Genomic DNA, 22,526 nt, shown 5'->3' with positions numbered 1-22,526 from the left:
AGTTTCACAGGTGTGAACATGGTTTATGTTCGAGAATTTCTCCTGCACCTTTATTTCCATCCTTTGCAGGACCCACGCTGACATTTTGGTAACCGAGCTGCCAAGACCTGATTGATGGTTTCGGCCCCTGTGAGGGCTGCAGGCTCTTTGTTTGGAAAGGGTGTGGTTTGGACCTTTTATTGCCTGCTGCTCGGGAAATGCTTAAGGCTCTTGTAGCAATAGATATAATGACGGGGCAATCGGTTTTTATTCCGTCCTCGCTGGGAAGCATTTACATGTTAATACAGACAGCGAGAGGGAGCGAGAGAGAGAGAGATTGCGCCCCGCCCTTCTTCTGTTGTGGAACAAAGTGGCCAGCCCTCCGCTCATATAAGCACCCAGTGTGACAGCCACTGACCGCTGCCACGCATCCGGCTCGGCGGTTGTTGTCTAAGTTCACTCGCTTTACGGAGAAACTGCCACAAAGTTCCACGCGGCAGCAGGATACGGACACAACTCTTCGTCCGCCCCTCCGTGCTTCCGGTTTGCTTTGCTCTCTTACGTACTACTGTCGCGATACGGCGTTACCATAGTTACAGAAAACAGCTATCGGATCATATAGAAAATCCCAGTTTCCCTGACAGTCCCAGTATCCGCCCACTGTCAACAGAGAGAGAGAGAGAGATCGGCCAGAGTCTCCGGACGCGTCAGCGATCACCTGCATCCAGGAAAGCGCATCAGACAGCAGCCGTCCATGTGTTGCGCGCTCCAGTCTGCTTGACAACAAAAAAAACAACCCCAAAACATTGCAGGCCACCTACCAGAAGATAAACCTCATTAGACTAGAGGGTTTTAATTTGTAGATTTCACTGTGAATTTTTAGGCAATTATGCAGGATAAAGGCACATTTATCAGCCCTTTTCCCAGACCGCGGTGTCTGGCGGCAGCGGCGCCGGCGGGGAAAGCGAAATTAACTCACCCTGGGAAGGCGATTCTGGCAGGTAAGTTCACCAATTTACCTTACGGAAAAGTCAGAGTTGAACAAAATGTCACAGGTTATATAGTGAGTTAAAGTGAAGCCAAAGTTTGATAAATAGTGTTTACAGATACTTTGTGTGAGCTTGTTTTTGGTGAGCAGCTGAGCGAAGTAGGCGTAGGGAATAGCTGAAATGGCTTGTTGGGAAGATTGTAGCTGTAAAGACAAAACAGAAAACCATTAAGTCAGCGTGGAGTTAAGAGAAAGTAAAATAAAAATATGGGAATGTAACAGATATTTATATATAGACACAGATATCTCAGGGCTGTGTTGTAGTTTGCAGTCCATATCGTTGAAACAAAGAAATAAGGTCTACTACAAACAGGATTATCACGCCATGCGATGATATTCATTAATATATTTTATTTCTATTAATTTATTTATTGCACAACAAAGAATCAGACGTTTCACTTTATGCTTTGCGAGCTGAAAGCTTGAATTTAGTGAAGCTGCACGGAGACAGTGAGCTGGTAAAACGAAGTATTTTAACAGAGTTACTACATTCTCCACCAACTTCTACCACTTGAACTCAAACCGTATTGACCCTATGACCCTTGTAGCTGCTGTCAGATCTTACTTGCCGCATTGATCTGATTTTATCCCCCCAATCTAAAGATGCACTTTAAATAATGCCATTAGGGCAGAGTGATGCATCCAGCCCTGTAGGGGACTCTCACTCCTGAGACAATAACCGGACCTAGAACTGCTTTCTGCATGTTGAGCTTTTATGGAGCTGTTTATCATATCACAATCTTAAACCAAACTCTCCACAAAATTATTATTATTATTACTATATATTTATATGATAGAACAGAATAAAAACATCTTTGCACTGAAGCTGTAACCATCAAGGGTTTGGTATTTTTACTTTAAAAAAATCAGATTAATTGATTGGCTGATGAGTTCAGCACTGCTTCAGTCATGCTTGCTGTTGCCATTTCTGTGATTCATCGGTTTATCCCTGCTGTGGTTCAGAAGCCCTGTCCATCTTTCCTGCTGTTGCTCCCACCCCACAAACCCCTCGACCCCCTCATGTGATGATGATCAGGATGCAGCAGCTCCTGTTGATGAAGAGGCTCCTCTCCTGCCTCACGTCAGCCTATTAGCTACCAAGAAATGGAAATGTGGCCGTGGTGAGACCTTTCCCTTCCCCCATCAGTCCCGTGCAGCCTGATTGACTGGATATGGCCCAGTATTGCTTCCTGTTCCCCTCGCTGTGGCGTTCAGCTTGTCTCAAGCCTGTCTGTCCTGTTTTGCAACGGCAGCATGATTACACTCTCTCTGTCTCAGCTCTGCGCACCCTCTGACACCTCTTGGCCTCACTGTCAAGAAACCATTGATTTATCACTGTCTTTTAAAGGTTTGGAAATGAAATGTGCCAGAGCATCACTTGGATGACTCAGTGATAGATAAGCTGCCTCTTTGAGTCTGACCTGAGATATTGTCCATTAAAAAACCACACCTGATCGTTTACATCGCCTGGATACAAACTCTTCTCACTCAGCCGTGGCAGTTCATAAACACAGTTGACACATCTGGTGTTCTGACACGCTAATGCTACTTCAGATTTATCTGTTATGGTTAGCAGGATGTCTGCGTGGAGCGAGCAAGGCACTTCTACATGCCTGAAGGCAGTGAGTAGACAAAGCAAGAAGTAGAAGGTCAGAGCTTAATGGATCAGAGACCCCATGTAGACAGTGGTTGGGAAGGAGGGGTGCACACTACACATTTCCAAAGCTGTAAGAAGCCTGTGAGCTCCTTCTGCTGCCATTGGTTAGTTCAAGTCTTTTCTCAACAGCCACTGGCGATGACTGAGGTTGAGACACAGAAGGAGGGAGAGTTTTATCTGTGTGAGGCCCGAGGGTGGGCGAGTGGTCTAAATGGATCTGTGGTCTTGATTTGCTGGTTGTTGTGCATTCATACAGTGCTGAGCTTTCATTTGTAAGCAGCAGAGGGCTGGAAAGTAAGACATTTCTTTTTTCTTTTAATCTTGATTTCATGATGGATTTTCCACTGAGACATCATAGTTTTTTTGTCACTTTTCCTGCTCTCTTTTCCTTTTTTTTCTCCTGTCTCTCCGGCCTCGGGGCAGCCAGTTAGGTTTTGTGAGTAGCTGTCTCCTCTCTGGCTCAGAGGGCTCGTCAAACTATGGCTTGCTTCCCGTTCCCACACGTCACAGGCGACGCGCTCAGTCCACTCCCATACACTGTCTCTGCTGCTTGAAAACCCAGAGTACCAGGAGACGAGATAATAAATCACAGTGTGCTTCTCTGTTCTAACCCACAGCCACCTCCGCTGTAAAAGCTTTTCAGCTAGTTGTTGGTATAATGCAGCCATGCACACAGAAACAAACAGCTATGTAGAAATTAGTGTAGCAATTTAAAATACAGGCCTATATGATAACAATACATAATAATACATTTTTGGTCGGTTGATTTTTAGGTTGATTTTTTTTGCCTGTCAACTACTGAGTTTAATTCATTTCACTGTGTGGAAAATGACTTGCAAAGGCTTGTTTGAGAAAATCAATCAGTGAACAGTTCGTTAGTTGTTATCAATCTTTGCCCAGTTATCTAATAACAGCAGGCAAATTAATTTCAAGTAATTACTTTATCTTAGACTTTAAAGATGGTTACCCAACATCAATCTATTAAAGACCTTGAAAACATTTTTCTCAAGCAGCTTCTTCCTGTGAGCGATGAGGCTGTGTTGTCCTGAGGGAAATACCCAGTTCTTTAGCTGCTAAATGTTCCATTACAGCTAGTAGGTACTTTCGACTGACTGCTGTCTGGTCCTGAGGAGGTAGTATGTAGAGGGTTTTTAGAGCTTTGTCACTGAAAAAAGCTGTTTTCTGCATCTGAAAGAGGCTAAAATAATCTGTAGAGCTGAGAGGAGACACAGACACAAAGTTGTGTGATCCATTGTTGTACTCTATATACAATCTGTAGTGTACGCTGTTGTAAAATTAATATAAAATTAATAAAATTAATTTGAACTGGTCATCAACCGAGATAGGTAATCAATTAAGAAATTGTGTAAGTAATGTAAATTTAAAACATGGAACCCTACTGGTTTTATCCATTAACTCTAAAAAGCCTTTCAGCTGCATCTAGATCTGTGCACACTGGCTAAATAACCAGTGTGTAGTTGTTCTGTTTATGTAAATCAGTGTACTGATCTGCATGCTGTAGGGTTCTAAGCAGTTAAAACAGTTTCCATGTAAAATTAATCAACATCCCTCCTGTAATTAACCATCTTTGTAACATTAGGGAGTGTTGTTCAGGACAGAGGAAGCCTAAAAGGCCAGGCGTCAGATGAATAATTCTTTTCATGTTTTGCGCTAGGCAAACAGAAATATTATGGCTCTATTAATAGGACACCTCATGTTTGAAGTACACCCGTCCTCTGGCTATGTTCTCCATTTGGACTGGAGATATGGACATAATAACATCTTTCCCTCAGACTACAGAGAGTTTAAATTGAGAGATGATAATCTAAATAAGGAACATCTGGATAAATAATAGATAGATTCTGTTGCAAAACTGCTTAATTTACTGGCACAGGGGCATATTCGCACAAGCACAAGCACATACAGTATGTATATACACATTCTTGAGTGTTTTGTGTGTTTTATTGTTTGAATTTGTTTAGTCATAGATGGAATCACTGAAACAGAATCTTAATTTTAGGTTTTTCTGTAACAACGCTTTAGAAAATTTACAGCTACTCGACAAAGCAGCAAGCTAAAGTGTCTGGCTATGCTGCTGGTCAGAAATGTTTGGAACTTGTCACATACTGAAGTGTTTGGAGGCTGTGTTAGATTGTCAGTTTTTCCTTAGAAAAATGAAGTTTCTTAGTAGACCAGATGTGTTGGGTGCTCATTAGAGTCAGCCAAGCAGGCAGGACAGGATTTCAGAAACTGTCCCTCCCTGTCAGCTGGCTGTCTGCCTGCTCACCTGGCTTCCTCTGTGCCTTGGTGCACTGCAAAAAAATGACTATGGATTTGTTTGTGTGCGTCTTGCATTCATGAATATGTGTGTGAATGTGTACTTATATACTGTGTGTTCTATATGTTCAGTCTCACCTCCACACAGCTGAACAATCATGGCATGAAATGGCATGATTGGACAGAAATTGTCCAACACAGGACTAAGGGGTCCTGAATTAGGATTTTGGGGTTTACCCCACTGACAGCAACCTTGGCATAACAGTTTGGAAAAGGACTTTCCCTGTTTGAATATAATAGGGTGCTTGTGCACAAAGTGTGGTCCATAAAGAAACAGTTTTTCCTGCCCTGACTAGGCCCCTGAGCTAAACCCAAGCGAACACCTTTGGAATGAATTTAAGCGCATAGTGCAAACCAAGCCTTGTCGCCCAGTATCGGTTTCCAACCTCACTAATACTCTTGTGGCTGAATTGGAGCAAATCCCTGCAGTCAGGGTCCATGATGTTGTGGGAAGCCCTTCCAGAAGAGTGGAGGCTGTTACAGCTGTTATGGCTTTGGAAAGAGATGTTCTACAATCACATGTTGGAACCCAGCTGTGGAGTCTGAGGGGTGTTGATTAAGTTATAAATTTACCTCATCTGGTCAGAGATTGAGTGTTACGTTTACGCAGTACATCAGCTTAGTCAGCATGTGTCTGATTTATTAAACTGCTCCTTCTTAGCTTGTCAAAGTTTTTAAGAGTCTGTAGAAGCAGGCATTACACTGTTTTTCCCTGCCTCTGGGTTCTAATATCATTCCAGTGCCATCTCCATTTCTTTTCGTGTAATATTAAGTGTCAGAGATCTATGTGGATGCATTGATTTTGTGACACTCTGTGGAGAAGGGTTGAAGGAAGGCGCTGCTGAGAGAAAAATTAAGAACAGGAGAGGAGAGCGAGCCTGTGAAGATAAAGACTAATGGCAATTTTTTGCTCATGTAACCCACGTTTGGCATCTACACAGGAGTCATTTCGGGTGTCTTCTGTAAATGTGTGTGTGTGTATTGGATGTAGGCTGCAAAATGGACTAGAAGACAAACAAGCTGCTCCACAGGAGCTGTGTGTCGGATGAGGATTGATCATCTGTTTATATCTGTTGCTGAGTCGCTGCCTGTGACTGACTGTGGCTCTGTCTTGGCTGAAAACAGATGAATGAGGTTTATTGTTTCTTCTTCTCCAGGACACACTGACCCACTGATTCTTGACCAGGGCGGCTGAAACGGAGCATGTGACTTTTGTCACGTCTAAGCTTTCCTGCATTTACTTACTATTCTGCCAGGATTAGAAGAATTATAGCTCACTGGTCTGGTGATCAAAGTTTGTGTGCGTTCCAGGGAGTGTGTGTGTGTGAGGTCACATGAATGTCATGATTCAGCTGAGTGGTGCTCACAGTTTTCATGAATAGTGGTGATTAGGTGAATCCAAGTATTGTCAGTGATGGGTTAGTAAGCATTAAATTCTAACTGTGCCAATCATCACAGAATTATCCCACGATTGCTGATGCAGATATTAACTGAAATACTCCAAATCACACGTTACAAGGTGAAGTTGTGTTCATCACACTGACTAAAATGGCTATAATGCTATACTGTTCAGGTAGACCAAAATCTGAAATATTTTTCAGAAAATATTCATTCTCATGTCTAATTCTGTGATGCAGTTCAAGTCAAAGAATTTCAGAATTATAATTTTGTCACAATCATATGGAGACAATTGAGTATATTAAAAAGTTGTGCAGAAACAGAGAAAATCAAAACCACTTCCTGTTGAAACCGCTCCTCTCATTCATTAGTTTGTTGTAGTCTCTTTGGAAAAAAAAAATTCTGGCCTCCTGACTTGGCACATTGTCTACAGCAAAATGTTTCTCTTTAATAAGCAGAAGAATTCTTATTGAAATTTCTGTGTGAACATGTGACATGATGCGTATGTGTGTCTCCTTTGCACAGTTTGCTTGTGTGCGTGTATGTGCCTGTGTCATTGAGTTAATGGAGGGTCTTGTCCTGGGTAATGGAGCCCCTCCCTGCAGGCTGAGCGGATAATTTAATTAATGTCAGTAACCCCCCCGCCACCCCCACCCCCTCCCTACCGTCGTGACTCATCTGTGTTTTGCATCAGCTTCGCTTTTGGACACTTGTCCTCATCTACTCAACTCATCAACTATGGTGGGTTTTAAGTTGAACCCTTTCGCAGTCACTCACATGTTCATTCATTGACTTTATTTCTTGTTTCCTTTCTGCATTTTTGCAAACACTTACTAAATGCGTGGTACAGATATTAACCCAGCATTTACGGGGCAGCAGAATTTTATCTCACAACCCTTTCTTGCGTTTACTTTCTGCTCAGTCCTCAGACAGTCGCTGTGTAGTTTAGTTTAGTTTGGCAGGAACATTTGATTCATCTTTGCCCAGCTCGTTACTCTTCCTCCCACAGCAGCAGTGCTTTTAATGTTTATGGAGGGAACGTCATTTATGGAGTCATTGTAATGATCCATGACGTAATGGCACTTCCTTGTAATTCATAAGGGCGATGGTGCATTGGCTTTGTAAGGCTGCAGCCAGGCAGACATGGTATACTAAGTTTAGGAAATATGTCAGCAAAGCAGCGAGAACAGTGAGAGAGCTGTTTATTTTTCATCCTCAGTGCTTTTTAACGGGTTCCAGTTTCATTTTATGTCCATTCTTTATGTTGTTCATATCAATGACCATCTGCTCTGGTTTTCTGTGTGTTTTTCAGGTGGAATTGCAGGTGGTATAGAGATCTGCATCACCTTCCCCACAGAGTATGTCAAGACCCAGTTACAGCTGGATGAGAAGGCCAATCCACCTAAATACAGAGGAATAGGTGAGTATGACGTGTTTTTTTTTTACGTTTTTAATGGTGTTACTTCAGTTTGCCAATGCATCAAACTGAATGTGGGATTTAATTTGATATTAAATATTTGCCAGCTCAGACACCCACCACTGATATAAAACAATATCATCATCATCATTTTCATTTTTTAAATTCAGCAAAAACGCAACACCAAATAAAACGGTTGTTTGAACAACCAGTTTAGATCTTTTTAGAGGATGAAATTCTTTTTGCAGAAAAACAACATAAAAAACACACAATTAAAACACAATAATAAGACATCTGAAGGCATTAAAGGAATAGTTTTGAAAATATGCTGACTATATTTGCTTTCCTGACGAAAATTAGATAAGAAGTTCTCTATCTGTCTGTCTGTCTATCTGTCTGTCTGTCTCTCTCAGGAGCTCATTATCTCATTACCCATCATCTCCAGGTACATTAGGGATTCTGGCAGGCTGTCACTGTGCTTGTTTATATGACTTAGAACAGACCAATGCACACATACACATTCACCATCCATGTATACTAACACACACACACACACACACACACAGTATCTTGTTAATGTTGGCTGGAGCTCTGAGGATCGAGACCACGGTAATGAGCACTCGAGACAGCTGTTGCTTTTCTTGCGTTTGGTTAGCTAGCACAACATGGATTACTGGACTGACAGAAGCAAGTTTGAAGAAAAACATCCAGTTTTGGGGAAATGAGCCAGTTGGTCACTTTGTCCATGACGTAAATGATTAGAGTCATAAAATATGGTGTTGTCTTTTCCCTTTTGTGATGCTGATGAACCAAAAGTGAAGGACAGATGCCTCGGATGTATTCATGGGTGTATTATTTATAACCTCCTGAGACCCCGCAATTCATTTTTGTCCTGTGTGGGGGACACGAGTCTGAGACCCCTAGGTCAAAATATCATTTATAGAATCTATCTCAATTGTACTGTCCTTTTAAGTGAACATCCTGGGCTTTCTTGTGATGCCTCAGTTGTGGGGTTGTGGCCAACACAGCAAATGCACTGTCTTTTCAAAGTGGCAGGAATTCCCACTTCCACATTTAATGGCAACAAGAGAGATAAGTAATTGATTTTTTGTTTCTGTTCATCATGTTTCTGTTGCTAAAAAACTATTTTTTTCTTGAATATCAAAATCTTGACTTCAATTTAGTATTTTTTTTAAAGGCACAAGAATTTTAACCTGTTCAAAACACACATCTTTTGTAGTGGATATCCTCATCAGCTCACGTGGCCCCTAAAAGCCCGCCACCCTCCTCTGTCGTGGGTGGCGGGTGAAAAGGTCTGACCGAAATGTGCTGATTTCAAGTGTTCAAATATGTATTGTTCATGTAACAGTTTTTTATCAACTTTAATGTTCATAAAATGAACATAATTTTTAAAGGAAATCCATACAAAAATGATTTCAGACCCGATGTCCACTATAAGAGACAGCTGAGGGTGGCCGAGGAAAACCAGAGAGCGTGGGCTCTCTCTGGAACGTGAGCGAGGGCGTGGCCAGAAAACCGCGAGCGAAAGGGATGTTCCTTGTAAATGGTGGCGATGCAGAGAGCACCGGCCTCAGCTGGGGACGTGGCTGGAAAACCACGAGCGAAAGGGATGTTCCAATGGTGGCACATGAACGTCATTTTAAAAGGAAATCCATACAAAAGTGATTTCAGTATCATAACATTACATCATTACATTATATATCAAGCAAGACCCCATGTCCACTACAAGGGACAGTTGAAAAAAAATAAACAATGTGTTTTTTTTCCTCTGGGTCTTGGAAGGATATGGATGATTCAATATTGACTGACACAGGGCAAAATAGACCAATTATAATAGACAATAAAAAACACTGCTGTTGAGAGGATGTACCAGGGTATTTTTTTTAATTCGTTGAATGTGAAAATTTTAGTGCTGTGCATCTGCTATTCAGTCATTTTAGACATTCTGCAATATGAGTGTGTGTGTGTATGTTTGTGTTCCTCCAGGTGACTGTGTGAAACAGACGGTTCAGAGTCACGGTGTCAAAGGACTGTACAGAGGACTCAGCTCACTGCTGTATGGCTCCATACCAAAATCTGCAGTCAGGCAAGTAAAATAACTGAGAGAATTCAGAAATATTTAGACTGTGTTACACTGTTACATGTGATTTCTAAGCAGTTCTTAAACGATGGAATGAGCTCAGTCTTGATTCCTCCCAATTAGTAAAATTAGAGATGACAATGGTCTCCACTTTCCAGTGGTCCAGTTTCTGATGCTTGTGGTTAGCTTTTCAGTATTTCTCTCTAACCGATTACTTTTTAGGTGATATGCAGTGTTATATCTATCTATAATATTTGACCTTTAAAACAAATAGTAGTAGCAGAGCTGACGCACATTGTGCACACACACACGCACACACACACACATATAAAATCCTTCTCTTCATCATTTAACCTGTGAATTATGCAACCACCCCAACTAAGCATGTGTGTTATTGGCACTTCATTGCTTTTAATCTTTTCTGACTTTACTTTTTCTAATATTTTTTATACCTTAATAATTGTGTCTGAGCATGTGTATGTGTGCAGTAAAAGCTGGAATAAAATTAACACTTTTAGCTAAGCCATTGTGATCTTCTACCTGGAACCACTAACTCACAAACTCCAATTATTCTGGTCCATTACCCACAATACAAGGCATAAATGCCACACTAGCTTTCAGTATAATTACGTTATTCTTTCCCAGCATTGACATTTATTTCTAGACAAGTGTGCACATTGCACACACACATCACATTAAATGAAGTCAGATGCTTTTATTGTCACTGTTTTTGTTCTCCTTCTCATTTTTTTCATTCCTTCCCTCCCTTTCTTTCTGTCTGTGTGTGTGCGTGTGTGCGCATGTGTGTGTTATGCTAGAGGGTAGAGTCTGTCTGTACGATGGAGAGACAGGCCCAGCCAGACGGAGCAAAGATGCCACTCAGACTCAGGCAGGGTCTCAATAGGGGCACTGACAGGGAGACTTGTGTTGATACTGGGTGTGTAGATATTTATGTACAGTGTTTTGTGTGTGTTTGTGTGTGTGCAAGTATGAATATGTCACTCAGCCTTTAGTGCTCTTTCCAGGGGGAGTCTGAATGGTTTTATTTCTGCTCTAAGGAGAATTCTTTCTTAGGAAATATGACATGGAGGAGTACCGAGGTTTAAACCATGTCCCCTCTCTGCTCATTTTGTGACTATATGGTATATTAGATTTTTTTATATATATACATATATATGTATCATAGATTGTTTTAATTTAATGCTTTCTAGAGACATAAAGAGGTAAAACTACTCAGTAATTCAACTGGGAGAAAAGCAGAGCTTTGAAAAAAAGATGATTTTGCAGAGTAAAATGTTTTTTTTTTTCTGCTTTTCTTTCATGGTATCATCTCCTGAATCCTCACATTCATCTTGTGATCCTATGACGGGGTCCTTAAAACCCCTTAAGATTGGAACAGTTTTGAATTATGGAGAATACCTTGGCACACTTCCATGGACTACCGCTCCCTCTGAGTCATTTGTTCGATCTGTTCTTTTCTTACTTCCTCTACCTTCTTTCCCCTTCCCCCCTTCCTATTGCTCTTTTGCCTCCTCAACACTCCCCCCCATCCCATTAACTGATTGCCTGTGCACTATCATGTGCCATACAGTCTGCTGGAAGGTTGTTGGTGAGGTATGAGAGGGACAGAACAAGACAGCCTTTAACCTTTTTTTCCCCTTAACCCTTCATCCATATCTACATCCCTCTCTCCCGTCTGCTCAGCCTTCTTTGTTTCTTTCTTCTTTCTTGTCCAGCCCTCTCTCTTGGTCTCTCCTTCACCTCCTCTTCACATCAGCACAACTGACCTTGTAGAAAGACCCTCTAATGAAGATTGGGCAGCACTCTTCTGTCCAGAATGACTCATCTCTGACTGTGAATGTCAGCCAAAACATGATGTATCAGATTCTAACTGTAAAGTTTAGTTCACTTGTTAAATGGATATGGGGGATTTGGAGAGTAAATTGGCAAAGGAGCAGGCCTGACAGTGGCATTTTTCTCTCTAGGAGCTTTTAATGAATAGCGTTTGCTTCAGAAGGTTAGTTATTAAGTGCACTGCCATCTCCGAGCAGTTTAAGCATGCTGTAGGGAAGAACACTTTTTTTTTCTTTTCTGTAACCAAAGCTAAAAATCTGTTTGTAGTCAGCGAGTGGTGTGCATGAAGACGAAGACGAATGGATTTATTTTTATGTGGTGTTTGTTCCTGCCTGACAGTGGGAGTCAGTTAATTGTATGGAGCCTGTCTTTCAAAACAAACAAAATCTGTGTGAGGAGGGAGACAGAGGAACAGATGTGGAAGGTTAATGAGGGAGGGAAAATCATTCAATGGAAAGGCAGATGGAGAAGAAAACCAAATTCACATGAGCCACGTATAAGATGAATTCTGTTCTGTCAAGACCTGTGACAATGGCAGGTAAACGGTTCAGGCAGACTATGAAAAGACAAAGCATTCATCAAGAGCAAGTGTTTGTCCTCCCCCGCCCCTTTTCTAAATGTACCAGGCGGCGTCCTGCCTTCACCACAATTCAATTCCATCTATAAATAACCTTTCTTGTAAAGGACTCGCTGGCACAACATTTTCTGATTGCAGAGATACATAAACCGCACCCCTCTCTCTCTGGGCTGGCTTCCATGGCAGCTGTTGCTGGTCACTCGTTGGTCACTGAGACACTGCACTTTTATTGGTGCATCTTTAATAACAACAGGACAATAAAGTAAAAGCCTTAAGCCCATTCTGCACTTTCAGCAGCTTCTCTCCACTAAAAATCTGAGGTAGAAAGAAGTGTTTTTGCCTTGAGGTCCATCCGTTGTTCTGCTTTTATTCGTACTCAGTGAGACATGGAAAGGAAACTCGTTTTATGTCTGCTCAAATGTCCTCCTCTGCTTCCTGATTTCTGCTGACAGGGGCAGCGGAGTTATATTGCGATTTGTGGCCTTTTTTCACACACAATAGGTGTAGTGATAATGTCTTAATAAAGGGAACCTTATTTATGTCCCTGCAATATCACCATCCATCTGTTTTTACTTTATTTGTTTACCTCAGCCTTTTTTTTAAACACACATTAAACAGAATATTGTTGTGGATGATTAAAACTGCATAAATCCAGTTGCAGAGTGGTTTAATATCTCTGCCTTATAGAAAAGAAATGAATCTCTTAAAATGTTTCTTCTCGCTTGCAGTGTTGAAGACCGATGATTATCTTAGCAAGAATATGTGCCTTAAAATGTCACATAGATCTGTTTCACAGAAATGTACTTGCAGTGCATCCAAGAGTCATTGTTAATCACTTGATTTGCTGCAGCTGTGATGGCTTTCCCCCATAGTTCCATGCTAACTCGATTCTCCTCAGGTTCGGGGTGTTTGAGTTCCTCAGTAACCGTGCAAAGGACGAGTCTGGTCGACTGGACAGCACCAGAGGCCTGGTGTGTGGACTTGGAGCTGGGGTGATGGAGGCTGTTTTGGTAGTCTGTCCCATGGAAACCGTCAAGGTATGTTACTCACTGATCTGTGGTCAGAATTCTGATCTGTGTATCTTGTCATTTTTGGACGATCAAGTATCATGCACAAAAGAAGTACATTGTTGGTCCTCCAATCTTGAGTTGTAACATATACATTTTACACTAAAAGCAAATATTTAGCCAAAGTAGATGTTTATTTAAGTGCTGGTGCTGTCTATCATGCTACCTCCTCTCGGGAAATGTCAGTGAACAAATCAGTAGTGGAACCTGCATAATCCCTTGAATCAGTTTCATTGAAAAGTCTCTGTGAAGAGATCCAGACTACACATTTGTGCCATTCTCACCAGCCTGTGTGCCTCCCTTCTCTGTATTTGCATCATTTTCTGTTTTGGTTGATGATCATTCTGTTCTTTTTTTTTTTATCTTTCAAGGTTAAATTCATTCATGACCAGACTTCTGCAAACCCCAAATACAAGGGTTTTTTCCACGGAGTCAGAGAGATCGTCAGAGAGCAAGGTAAAGAACAGCTTCACTGCATGTAATTCACCTGACATCTACTGGTCAGACAGGGTAATGCAGCTGAAAACGTCGTGTGAAGTGCAGTGTACATGGGGTTTGTTCTGTTTAATTGAAAAAAAGCCTGATGAATTCATCTCTTTTGCCTGAACAGGACTAAGAGGGACATACCAGGGTCTCACTGCCACGGTCCTCAAACAAGGCTCCAACCAGGCTATTCGGTTCTATGTGATGACCTCTCTCAAAAACTGGTATAAAGGTCAGTGTACATGAAGATGTGAATGTATTTGTTTACTACAAGAAGACAAATTTAATCAAAAGAGACCAACTCTGCCAGAGGATCGAGAAAATCAGTAAAGGTTTTAGCGGGTACCCACCTTGTTCAGTAGTTCAAAACTAGCACTGATTTTGCACGTTCACACTCGCTGACTCTTCTGTTGTGTGCTTTCACCAGGTGATAACCCCAACAAACCTATGAATCCCTTGGTAACTGGACTCTTTGGTGCCATAGCCGGAGCAGCCAGTGTATTTGGAAACACCCCACTAGATGTCATCAAGACTCGGATGCAGGTACATAATGTGAAGACTGTTAGAAATCACAGGTTTGCTGGTGACTTAAATTTATCTCAACTTATTGTCAACTGCTGACAATGTCTTTCCTTTTCTTTCTAAAGGGTTTGGAAGCACATAAATATAAAAGCACACTAGACTGTGCTGTGAAGATCCTGAGATATGAGGGCTTGGCAGCGTGAGTACTCATCCACTTTCTTTAGTTTGGTGGTTTCTTTAGTTTCATAGAAGACCTTTCCCTTTAATTCATTAATCACAACACGCCTTCACTGCTGTCTCAGCTTACAAGTTACATTGAGAGACACTTGATGGTCATCCTTTGTATCAAACATATGTATTAACTTAACAAAAAACAGTGAAGATAAATAAAATCTGTACATTTTTACCTCCTGAATCCTCATGGAAAGTTTGTCCATTTTAGGTAGTCATCTAAAATATTTGTATAATTGTAATATTCTTAACGATGTACTAAAACCTATATAAAGATATGTGTCAGCTATTAATAAATGTGCCTTTTTTTCCTGAACACTGATATCTTATATTCACCCTTCTCTGTCTCTGTCCATCTGTAGTTTCTACAAAGGGACAGTTCCTCGCCTGGGCCGTGTTTGTCTGGATGTAGCCATAGTTTTCATCATCTATGAGGAGGTGGTGAAGGTCCTGAATGCAGTCTGGAAGACGGACTGAGCTGTTGCAGTGCATAGAAAGGGTGGCAGCTTCCTGTTTCCCAGGCATCAGACACAGATCTGAGTTTAGCAGACTTCTTTATAAAATCAGCTGCTGAGGGGGTGAGACAGAGAGCTGAACTTAGATCAGTGTCTTATGCTAACCAGGAGGTTAAACAGCTCAGGGGCTGCAGAGAAGAAAAAAAGCCTGATAAGAGGCTTAGTGTCGCTAACATCTGGACAGCTGGAGTGTATGCAGAGCTTTGATGCTCAGCATCAAGACACCTGATAAAACCAAGGGTCAGCTTCACAAAGTGGGATTATAAAGTTAGCCAAATAACTGTGAAAAAAAGATGCTTTATCCTTGAGATTTATCATATGTTTTTAAATGTGAAACAAAACCTGAAAATTAGGATCATTAACATGAGTCCTTCATGACTGCTTATAAACAACATTTTTCAAGTTATCTTGTTCACTTTCTTTGTAAACCTGCTTTGTAGAATAACCTCCCTGAGTGAAGAACATTATTTCTTGGTCACAGCTGTTTTACTGATGTTTACTGCAAGTATGCAGGTGTCATACTGGATTTTCTTGAGTTTGTGTTGCTCTCTGTCTCCTCTTGTGCCTAATATGGTTTTAAACCCAGAGGACCCAGACTGCAGCTGGTTGCAGTTTACAGTCACATAAACTGCAGTAACTTCCATAACTAAGCCTTTAATAGAATGATTTTACATTTATGATATGCCAATTATTTTTATACAGTGTAGATTCTAATTTTGTTTATTACCAGCATCATAGTTTTATTGTAAAGTATTATATATTTTATTCCTGTGCCAAATGCCAAAACGGTAATACTATGAAAGTGTGTTCAGAGTAAGAACATATCTATAAGTCTGGTGATCTTATGAGCAAATACTAGTATGATTCATATTGTGAAATGCTTTATAGACGTATTTATTGGAAGTTGAGTGATGAATGTTCAGATGATTGAGAGACTATTTGTTGTTAACTTGTGCCATGTTAAATTTTTTTTTCAGTAATCAGGTCTGGGTCATAAAATGTGTTTTTAGGTGTTAGGAAAATATTTTATTGCTGTATTTCACTGTGAGTTTAAATGACCTAACAACACTGAGTCATACAAGAAGTAACCTCAGACCTCCTTTTCCCTTTCAGTGGAAGTTTCAAGTTCATCAGGTTATATCCTAATGCCAGTTCTTGGTTGTTTGGTTGTTTGTCCTCTGTTTACATTAGACGCAGTTTTAATTCTCTGTGATTCTTTGACATATATCAGGTTGGGAACCACACCAGAAGCACACCAGAGCTTCCCAACCTGGGGGCTGAGACCCCTGCAATTGGTACAAGGTAAATTTGAGGGGTCACAAGATCATTCACTTGAAAGAACAGAATAAAAGTATTCTTCTTCTATACATATTTATGTTCATTTGTTCAGGAAATCACTCTTGGGTGGAACAATTCATAGACATCATATATAACCCGTGATACAGGGTTGAGGGTAGGTAATGCTTTATTTACTGTAAAGGGGTCACCCACAAAAAAGTTTGATAACCAGAGTCTCTTCAAATCCATTTCCAGTGCTGTTCTCTTCTGGTGCCGTGTTTTATTCAGGGTTTGTTTTTATTTCTCACTCATGTGCCTTTCACTCTGCTGTTGTGTTTGTTGGTAAATGCTACTTGAGAAATATCTTTATCTATCATCTGTCTATTAAACTCTTTTATCATCTTACCAGAAATGTGATATTTCTGTGGTTCAGTCACATTGTTTTTATAATGACAAATATTTTTCCTTGTTGTGTCATCACAAGTGATGTGAAAGCAGTCTTAATCTTTACATCGTGCCGTAATGATTGTAGTAAAAAAAAAAGAAAAAAAAAGGCTTGTATTCCCAACTGCCAAATAGCCAAGAGAAATTTTTATTGGTACAAAAAAAAAAAAATCATTGTATTCCAAGGCTGTGTGTATGTGTGTGATTCTTGAATCTTGTGCAATTAACAGCGCCCCCTTCTTTTGTCTGTGCTTAATGTAAAGTCCTTTGTTGTGGGAAGGAATTCCAAAACTCATTAAAACAAGAGTCTGAAAACTTGAAAGCATGGGCCACATGGGGGACTGTATAAAGGGCAGCACCGCGACAGAGGAGGGGGGGCGGGCTTTTACAGGGCCCCACGTGGCCACATGGGGGACTGTATAAAGGGCAGCACCGCGACAGAGGAGGGGGGGCGGGCTTTTACAGGGCCCCACGTGGCCACATGGGGGACTGTATAAAGGGCAGCACCGCGACAGAGGAGGGGGGGGCGGGCTTTTACAGGGCCCCACGTGGCCACATGGGGGACTGTATAAAGGGCAGCACCGCGACAGAGGAGGGGGGGCGGGCTTTTACAGGGCCCCACGTGGCCACATGGGGGACTGTATAAAGGGCAGCACCGCGACAGAGGAGGGGGGGCGGGCTTTTACAGGGCCCCACGTGGCCACATGGGGGACTGTATAAAGGGCAGCACCGCGACAGAGGAGGGGGGGCGGGCTTTTACAGGGCCCCACGTGGCCACATGGGGGACTGTATAAAGGGCAGCACCGCGACAGAGGAGGGGGGGCGGGCTTTTACAGGGCCCCACGTGGCCACATGGGGGACTGTATAAAGGGCAGCACCGCGACAGAGGAGGGGGGGCGGGCTTTTACAGGGCCCCACGTGGCCACATGGGGGACTGTATAAAGGGCAGCACCGCGACAGAGGAGGGGGGGCGGGCTTTTACAGGGCCCCACGTGGCCACATGGGGGACTGTATAAAGGGCAGCACCGCGACAGAGGAGGGGGGGCGGGCTTTTACAGGGCCCCACGTGGCCACATGGGGGACTGTATAAAGGGCAGCACCGCGACAGAGGAGGGGGGGCGGGCTTTTACAGGGCCCCACGTGGCCACATGGGGGACTGTATAAAGGGCAGCACCGCGACAGAGGAGGGGGGGCGGGCTTTTACAGGGCCCCACGTGGCCACATGGGGGACTGTATAAAGGGCAGCACCGCGACAGAGGAGGGGGGGCGGGCTTTTACAGGGCCCCACGTGGCCACATGGGGGACTGTATAAAGGGCAGCACCGCGACAGAGGAGGGGGGGCGGGCTTTTACAGGGCCCCACGTGGCCACATGGGGGACTGTATAAAGGGCAGCACCGCGACAGAGGAGGGGGGGCGGGCTTTTACAGGGCCCCACGTGGCCACATGGGGGACTGTATAAAGGGCAGCACCGCGACAGAGGAGGGGGGGCGGGCTTTTACAGGGCCCCACGTGGCCACATGGGGGACTGTATAAAGGGCAGCACCGCGACAGAGGAGGGGGGGCGGGCTTTTACAGGGCCCCACGTGGCCACATGGGGGACTGTATAAAGGGCAGCACCGCGACAGAGGAGGGGGGGCGGGCTTTTACAGGGCCCCACGTGGCCACATGGGGGACTGTATAAAGGGCAGCACCGCGACAGAGGAGGGGGGGCGGGCTTTTACAGGGCCCCACGTGGCCACATGGGGGACTGTATAAAGGGCAGCACCGCGACAGAGGAGGGGGGGCGGGCTTTTACAGGGCCCCACGTGGCCACATGGGGGACTGTATAAAGGGCAGCACCGCGACAGAGGAGGGGGGGCGGGCTTTTACAGGGCCCCACGTGGCCACATGGGGGACTGTATAAAGGGCAGCACCGCGACAGAGGAGGGGGGGCGGGCTTTTACAGGGCCCCACGTGGCCACATGGGGGACTGTATAAAGGGCAGCACCGCGACAGAGGAGGGGGGGCGGGCTTTTACAGGGCCCCACGTGGCCACATGGGGGACTGTATAAAGGGCAGCACCGCGACAGAGGAGGGGGGGCGGGCTTTTACAGGGCCCCACGTGGCCACATGGGGGACTGTATAAAGGGCAGCACCGCGACAGAGGAGGGGGGGCGGGCTTTTACAGGGCCCCACGTGGCCACATGGGGGACTGTATAAAGGGCAGCACCGCGACAGAGGAGGGGGGGCGGGCTTTTACAGGGCCCCACGTGGCCACATGGGGGACTGTATAAAGGGCAGCACCGCGACAGAGGAGGGGGGGCGGGCTTTTACAGGGCCCCACGTGGCCACATGGGGGACTGTATAAAGGGCAGCACCGCGACAGAGGAGGGGGGGCGGGCTTTTACAGGGCCCCACGTGGCCACATGGGGGACTGTATAAAGGGCAGCACCGCGACAGAGGAGGGGGGGCGGGCTTTTACAGGGCCCCACGTGGCCACATGGGGGACTGTATAAAGGGCAGCACCGCGACAGAGGAGGGGGGGCGGGCTTTTACAGGGCCCCACGTGGCCACATGGGGGACTGTATAAAGGGCAGCACCGCGACAGAGGAGGGGGGGCGGGCTTTTACAGGGCCCCACGTGGCCACATGGGGGACTGTATAAAGGGCAGCACCGCGACAGAGGAGGGGGGGCGGGCTTTTACAGGGCCCCACGTGGCCACATGGGGGACTGTATAAAGGGCAGCACCGCGACAGAGGAGGGGGGGGCGGGCTTTTACAGGGCCCCACGTGGCCACATGGGGGACTGTATAAAGGGCAGCACCGCGACAGAGGAGGGGGGGCGGGCTTTTACAGGGCCCCACGTGGCCACATGGGGGACTGTATAAAGGGCAGCACCGCGACAGAGGAGGGGGGGCGGGCTTTTACAGGGCCCCACGTGGCCACATGGGGGACTGTATAAAGGGCAGCACCGCGACAGAGGAGGGGGGGCGGGCTTTTACAGGGCCCCACGTGGCCACATGGGGGACTGTATAAAGGGCAGCACCGCGACAGAGGAGGGGGGGCGGGCTTTTACAGGGCCCCACGTGGCCACATGGGGGACTGTATAAAGGGCAGCACCGCGACAGAGGAGGGGGGGCGGGCTTTTACAGGGCCCCACGTGGCCACATGGGGGACTGTATAAAGGGCAGCACCGCGACAGAGGAGGGGGGGGCGGGCTTTTACAGGGCCCCACGTGGCCACATGGGGGACTGTATAAAGGGCAGCACCGCGACAGAGGAGGGGGGGCGGGCTTTTACAGGGCCCCACGTGGCCACATGGGGGACTGTATAAAGGGCAGCACCGCGACAGAGGAGGGGGGGCGGGCTTTTACAGGGCCCCACGTGGCCACATGGGGGACTGTATAAAGGGCAGCACCGCGACAGAGGAGGGGGGGGCGGGCTTTTACAGGGCCCCACGTGGCCACATGGGGGACTGTATAAAGGGCAGCACCGCGACAGAGGAGGGGGGGCGGGCTTTTACAGGGCCCCACGTGGCCACATGGGGGACTGTATAAAGGGCAGCACCGCGACAGAGGAGGGGGGGCGGGCTTTTACAGGGCCCCACGTGGCCACATGGGGGACTGTATAAAGGGCAGCACCGCGACAGAGGAGGGGGGGCGGGCTTTTACAGGGCCCCACGTGGCCACATGGGGGACTGTATAAAGGGCAGCACCGCGACAGAGGAGGGGGGGCGGGCTTTTACAGGGCCCCACGTGGCCACATGGGGGACTGTATAAAGGGCAGCACCGCGACAGAGGAGGGGGGGCGGGCTTTTACAGGGCCCCACGTGGCCACATGGGGGACTGTATAAAGGGCAGCACCGCGACAGAGGAGGGGGGGCGGGCTTTTACAGGGCCCCACGTGGCCACATGGGGGACTGTATAAAGGGCAGCACCGCGACAGAGGAGGGGGGGCGGGCTTTTACAGGGCCCCACGTGGCCACATGGGGGACTGTATAAAGGGCAGCACCGCGACAGAGGAGGGGGGGCGGGCTTTTACAGGGCCCCACGTGGCCACATGGGGGACTGTATAAAGGGCAGCACCGCGACAGAGGAGGGGGGGCGGGCTTTTACAGGGCCCCACGTGGCCACATGGGGGACTGTATAAAGGGCAGCACCGCGACAGAGGAGGGGGGGGCGGGCTTTTACAGGGCCCCACGTGGCCACATGGGGGACTGTATAAAGGGCAGCACCGCGACAGAGGAGGGGGGGCGGGCTTTTACAGGGCCCCACGTGGCCACATGGGGGACTGTATAAAGGGCAGCACCGCGACAGAGGAGGGGGGGCGGGCTTTTACAGGGCCCCACGTGGCCACATGGGGGACTGTATAAAGGGCAGCACCGCGACAGAGGAGGGGGGGCGGGCTTTTACAGGGCCCCACGTGGCCACATGGGGGACTGTATAAAGGGCAGCACCGCGACAGAGGAGGGGGGGGCGGGCTTTTACAGGGCCCCACGTGGCCACATGGGGGACTGTATAAAGGGCAGCACCGCGACAGAGGAGGGGGGGCGGGCTTTTACAGGGCCCCACGTGGCCACATGGGGGACTGTATAAAGGGCAGCACCGCGACAGAGGAGGGGGGGCGGGCTTTTACAGGGCCCCACGTGGCCACATGGGGGACTGTATAAAGGGCAGCACCGCGACAGAGGAGGGGGGGCGGGCTTTTACAGGGCCCCACGTGGCCACATGGGGGACTGTATAAAGGGCAGCACCGCGACAGAGGAGGGGGGGCGGGCTTTTACAGGGCCCCACGTGGCCACATGGGGGACTGTATAAAGGGCAGCACCGCGACAGAGGAGGGGGGGCGGGCTTTTACAGGGCCCCACGTGGCCACATGGGGGACTGTATAAAGGGCAGCACCGCGACAGAGGAGGGGGGGCGGGCTTTTACAGGGCCCCACGTGGCCACATGGGGGACTGTATAAAGGGCAGCACCGCGACAGAGGAGGGGGGGCGGGCTTTTACAGGGCCCCACGTGGCCACATGGGGGACTGTATAAAGGGCAGCACCGCGACAGAGGAGGGGGGGCGGGCTTTTACAGGGCCCCACGTGGCCACATGGGGGACTGTATAAAGGGCAGCACCGCGACAGAGGAGGGGGGGCGGGCTTTTACAGGGCCCCACGTGGCCACATGGGGGACTGTATAAAGGGCAGCACCGCGACAGAGGAGGGGGGGCGGGCTTTTACAGGGCCCCACGTGGCCACATGGGGGACTGTATAAAGGGCAGCACCGCGACAGAGGAGGGGGGGCGGGCTTTTACAGGGCCCCACGTGGCCACATGGGGGACTGTATAAAGGGCAGCACCGCGACAGAGGAGGGGGGGCGGGCTTTTACAGGGCCCCACGTGGCCACATGGGGGACTGTATAAAGGGCAGCACCGCGACAGAGGAGGGGGGGCGGGCTTTTACAGGGCCCCACGTGGCCACATGGGGGACTGTATAAAGGGCAGCACCGCGACAGAGGAGGGGGGGCGGGCTTTTACAGGGCCCCACGTGGCCACATGGGGGACTGTATAAAGGGCAGCACCGCGACAGAGGAGGGGGGGCGGGCTTTTACAGGGCCCCACGTGGCCACATGGGGGACTGTATAAAGGGCAGCA

The 22,526-nt window shown here is 46.8% G+C and overlaps 1 protein-coding gene across 1 annotated transcript; it reads left to right on the top strand.

Annotated features, from left to right (window-relative positions):
• The first annotated feature begins 433 nt into the window (after positions 1–433).
• On the top strand, positions 434–16,869 carry si:dkey-178e17.1 (tricarboxylate transport protein B, mitochondrial). Its single transcript, XM_041043225.1, has 9 exons — positions 434–980; positions 7,732–7,839; positions 9,844–9,943; positions 13,267–13,405; positions 13,807–13,891; positions 14,046–14,150; positions 14,346–14,461; positions 14,566–14,639; positions 15,034–16,869. Exons 1-9 carry the CDS (start codon positions 869–871, stop codon positions 15,146–15,148), a joined length of 954 nt encoding a protein of 317 aa, XP_040899159.1. The 5' UTR covers positions 434–868; the 3' UTR covers positions 15,149–16,869.
• The last annotated feature ends 5,657 nt before the right edge of the window (positions 16,870–22,526 follow it).

The sequence above is a fragment of the Toxotes jaculatrix genome, chromosome 7 (assembly GCF_017976425.1).
Source record: "Toxotes jaculatrix isolate fToxJac2 chromosome 7, fToxJac2.pri, whole genome shotgun sequence".
NCBI classification, from domain to species: Eukaryota; Metazoa; Chordata; class Actinopteri; family Toxotidae; genus Toxotes; species Toxotes jaculatrix.
Note: the sequence above shows the minus strand (reverse complement) of the source record. Positions and strands in the feature narration are given on the sequence as shown.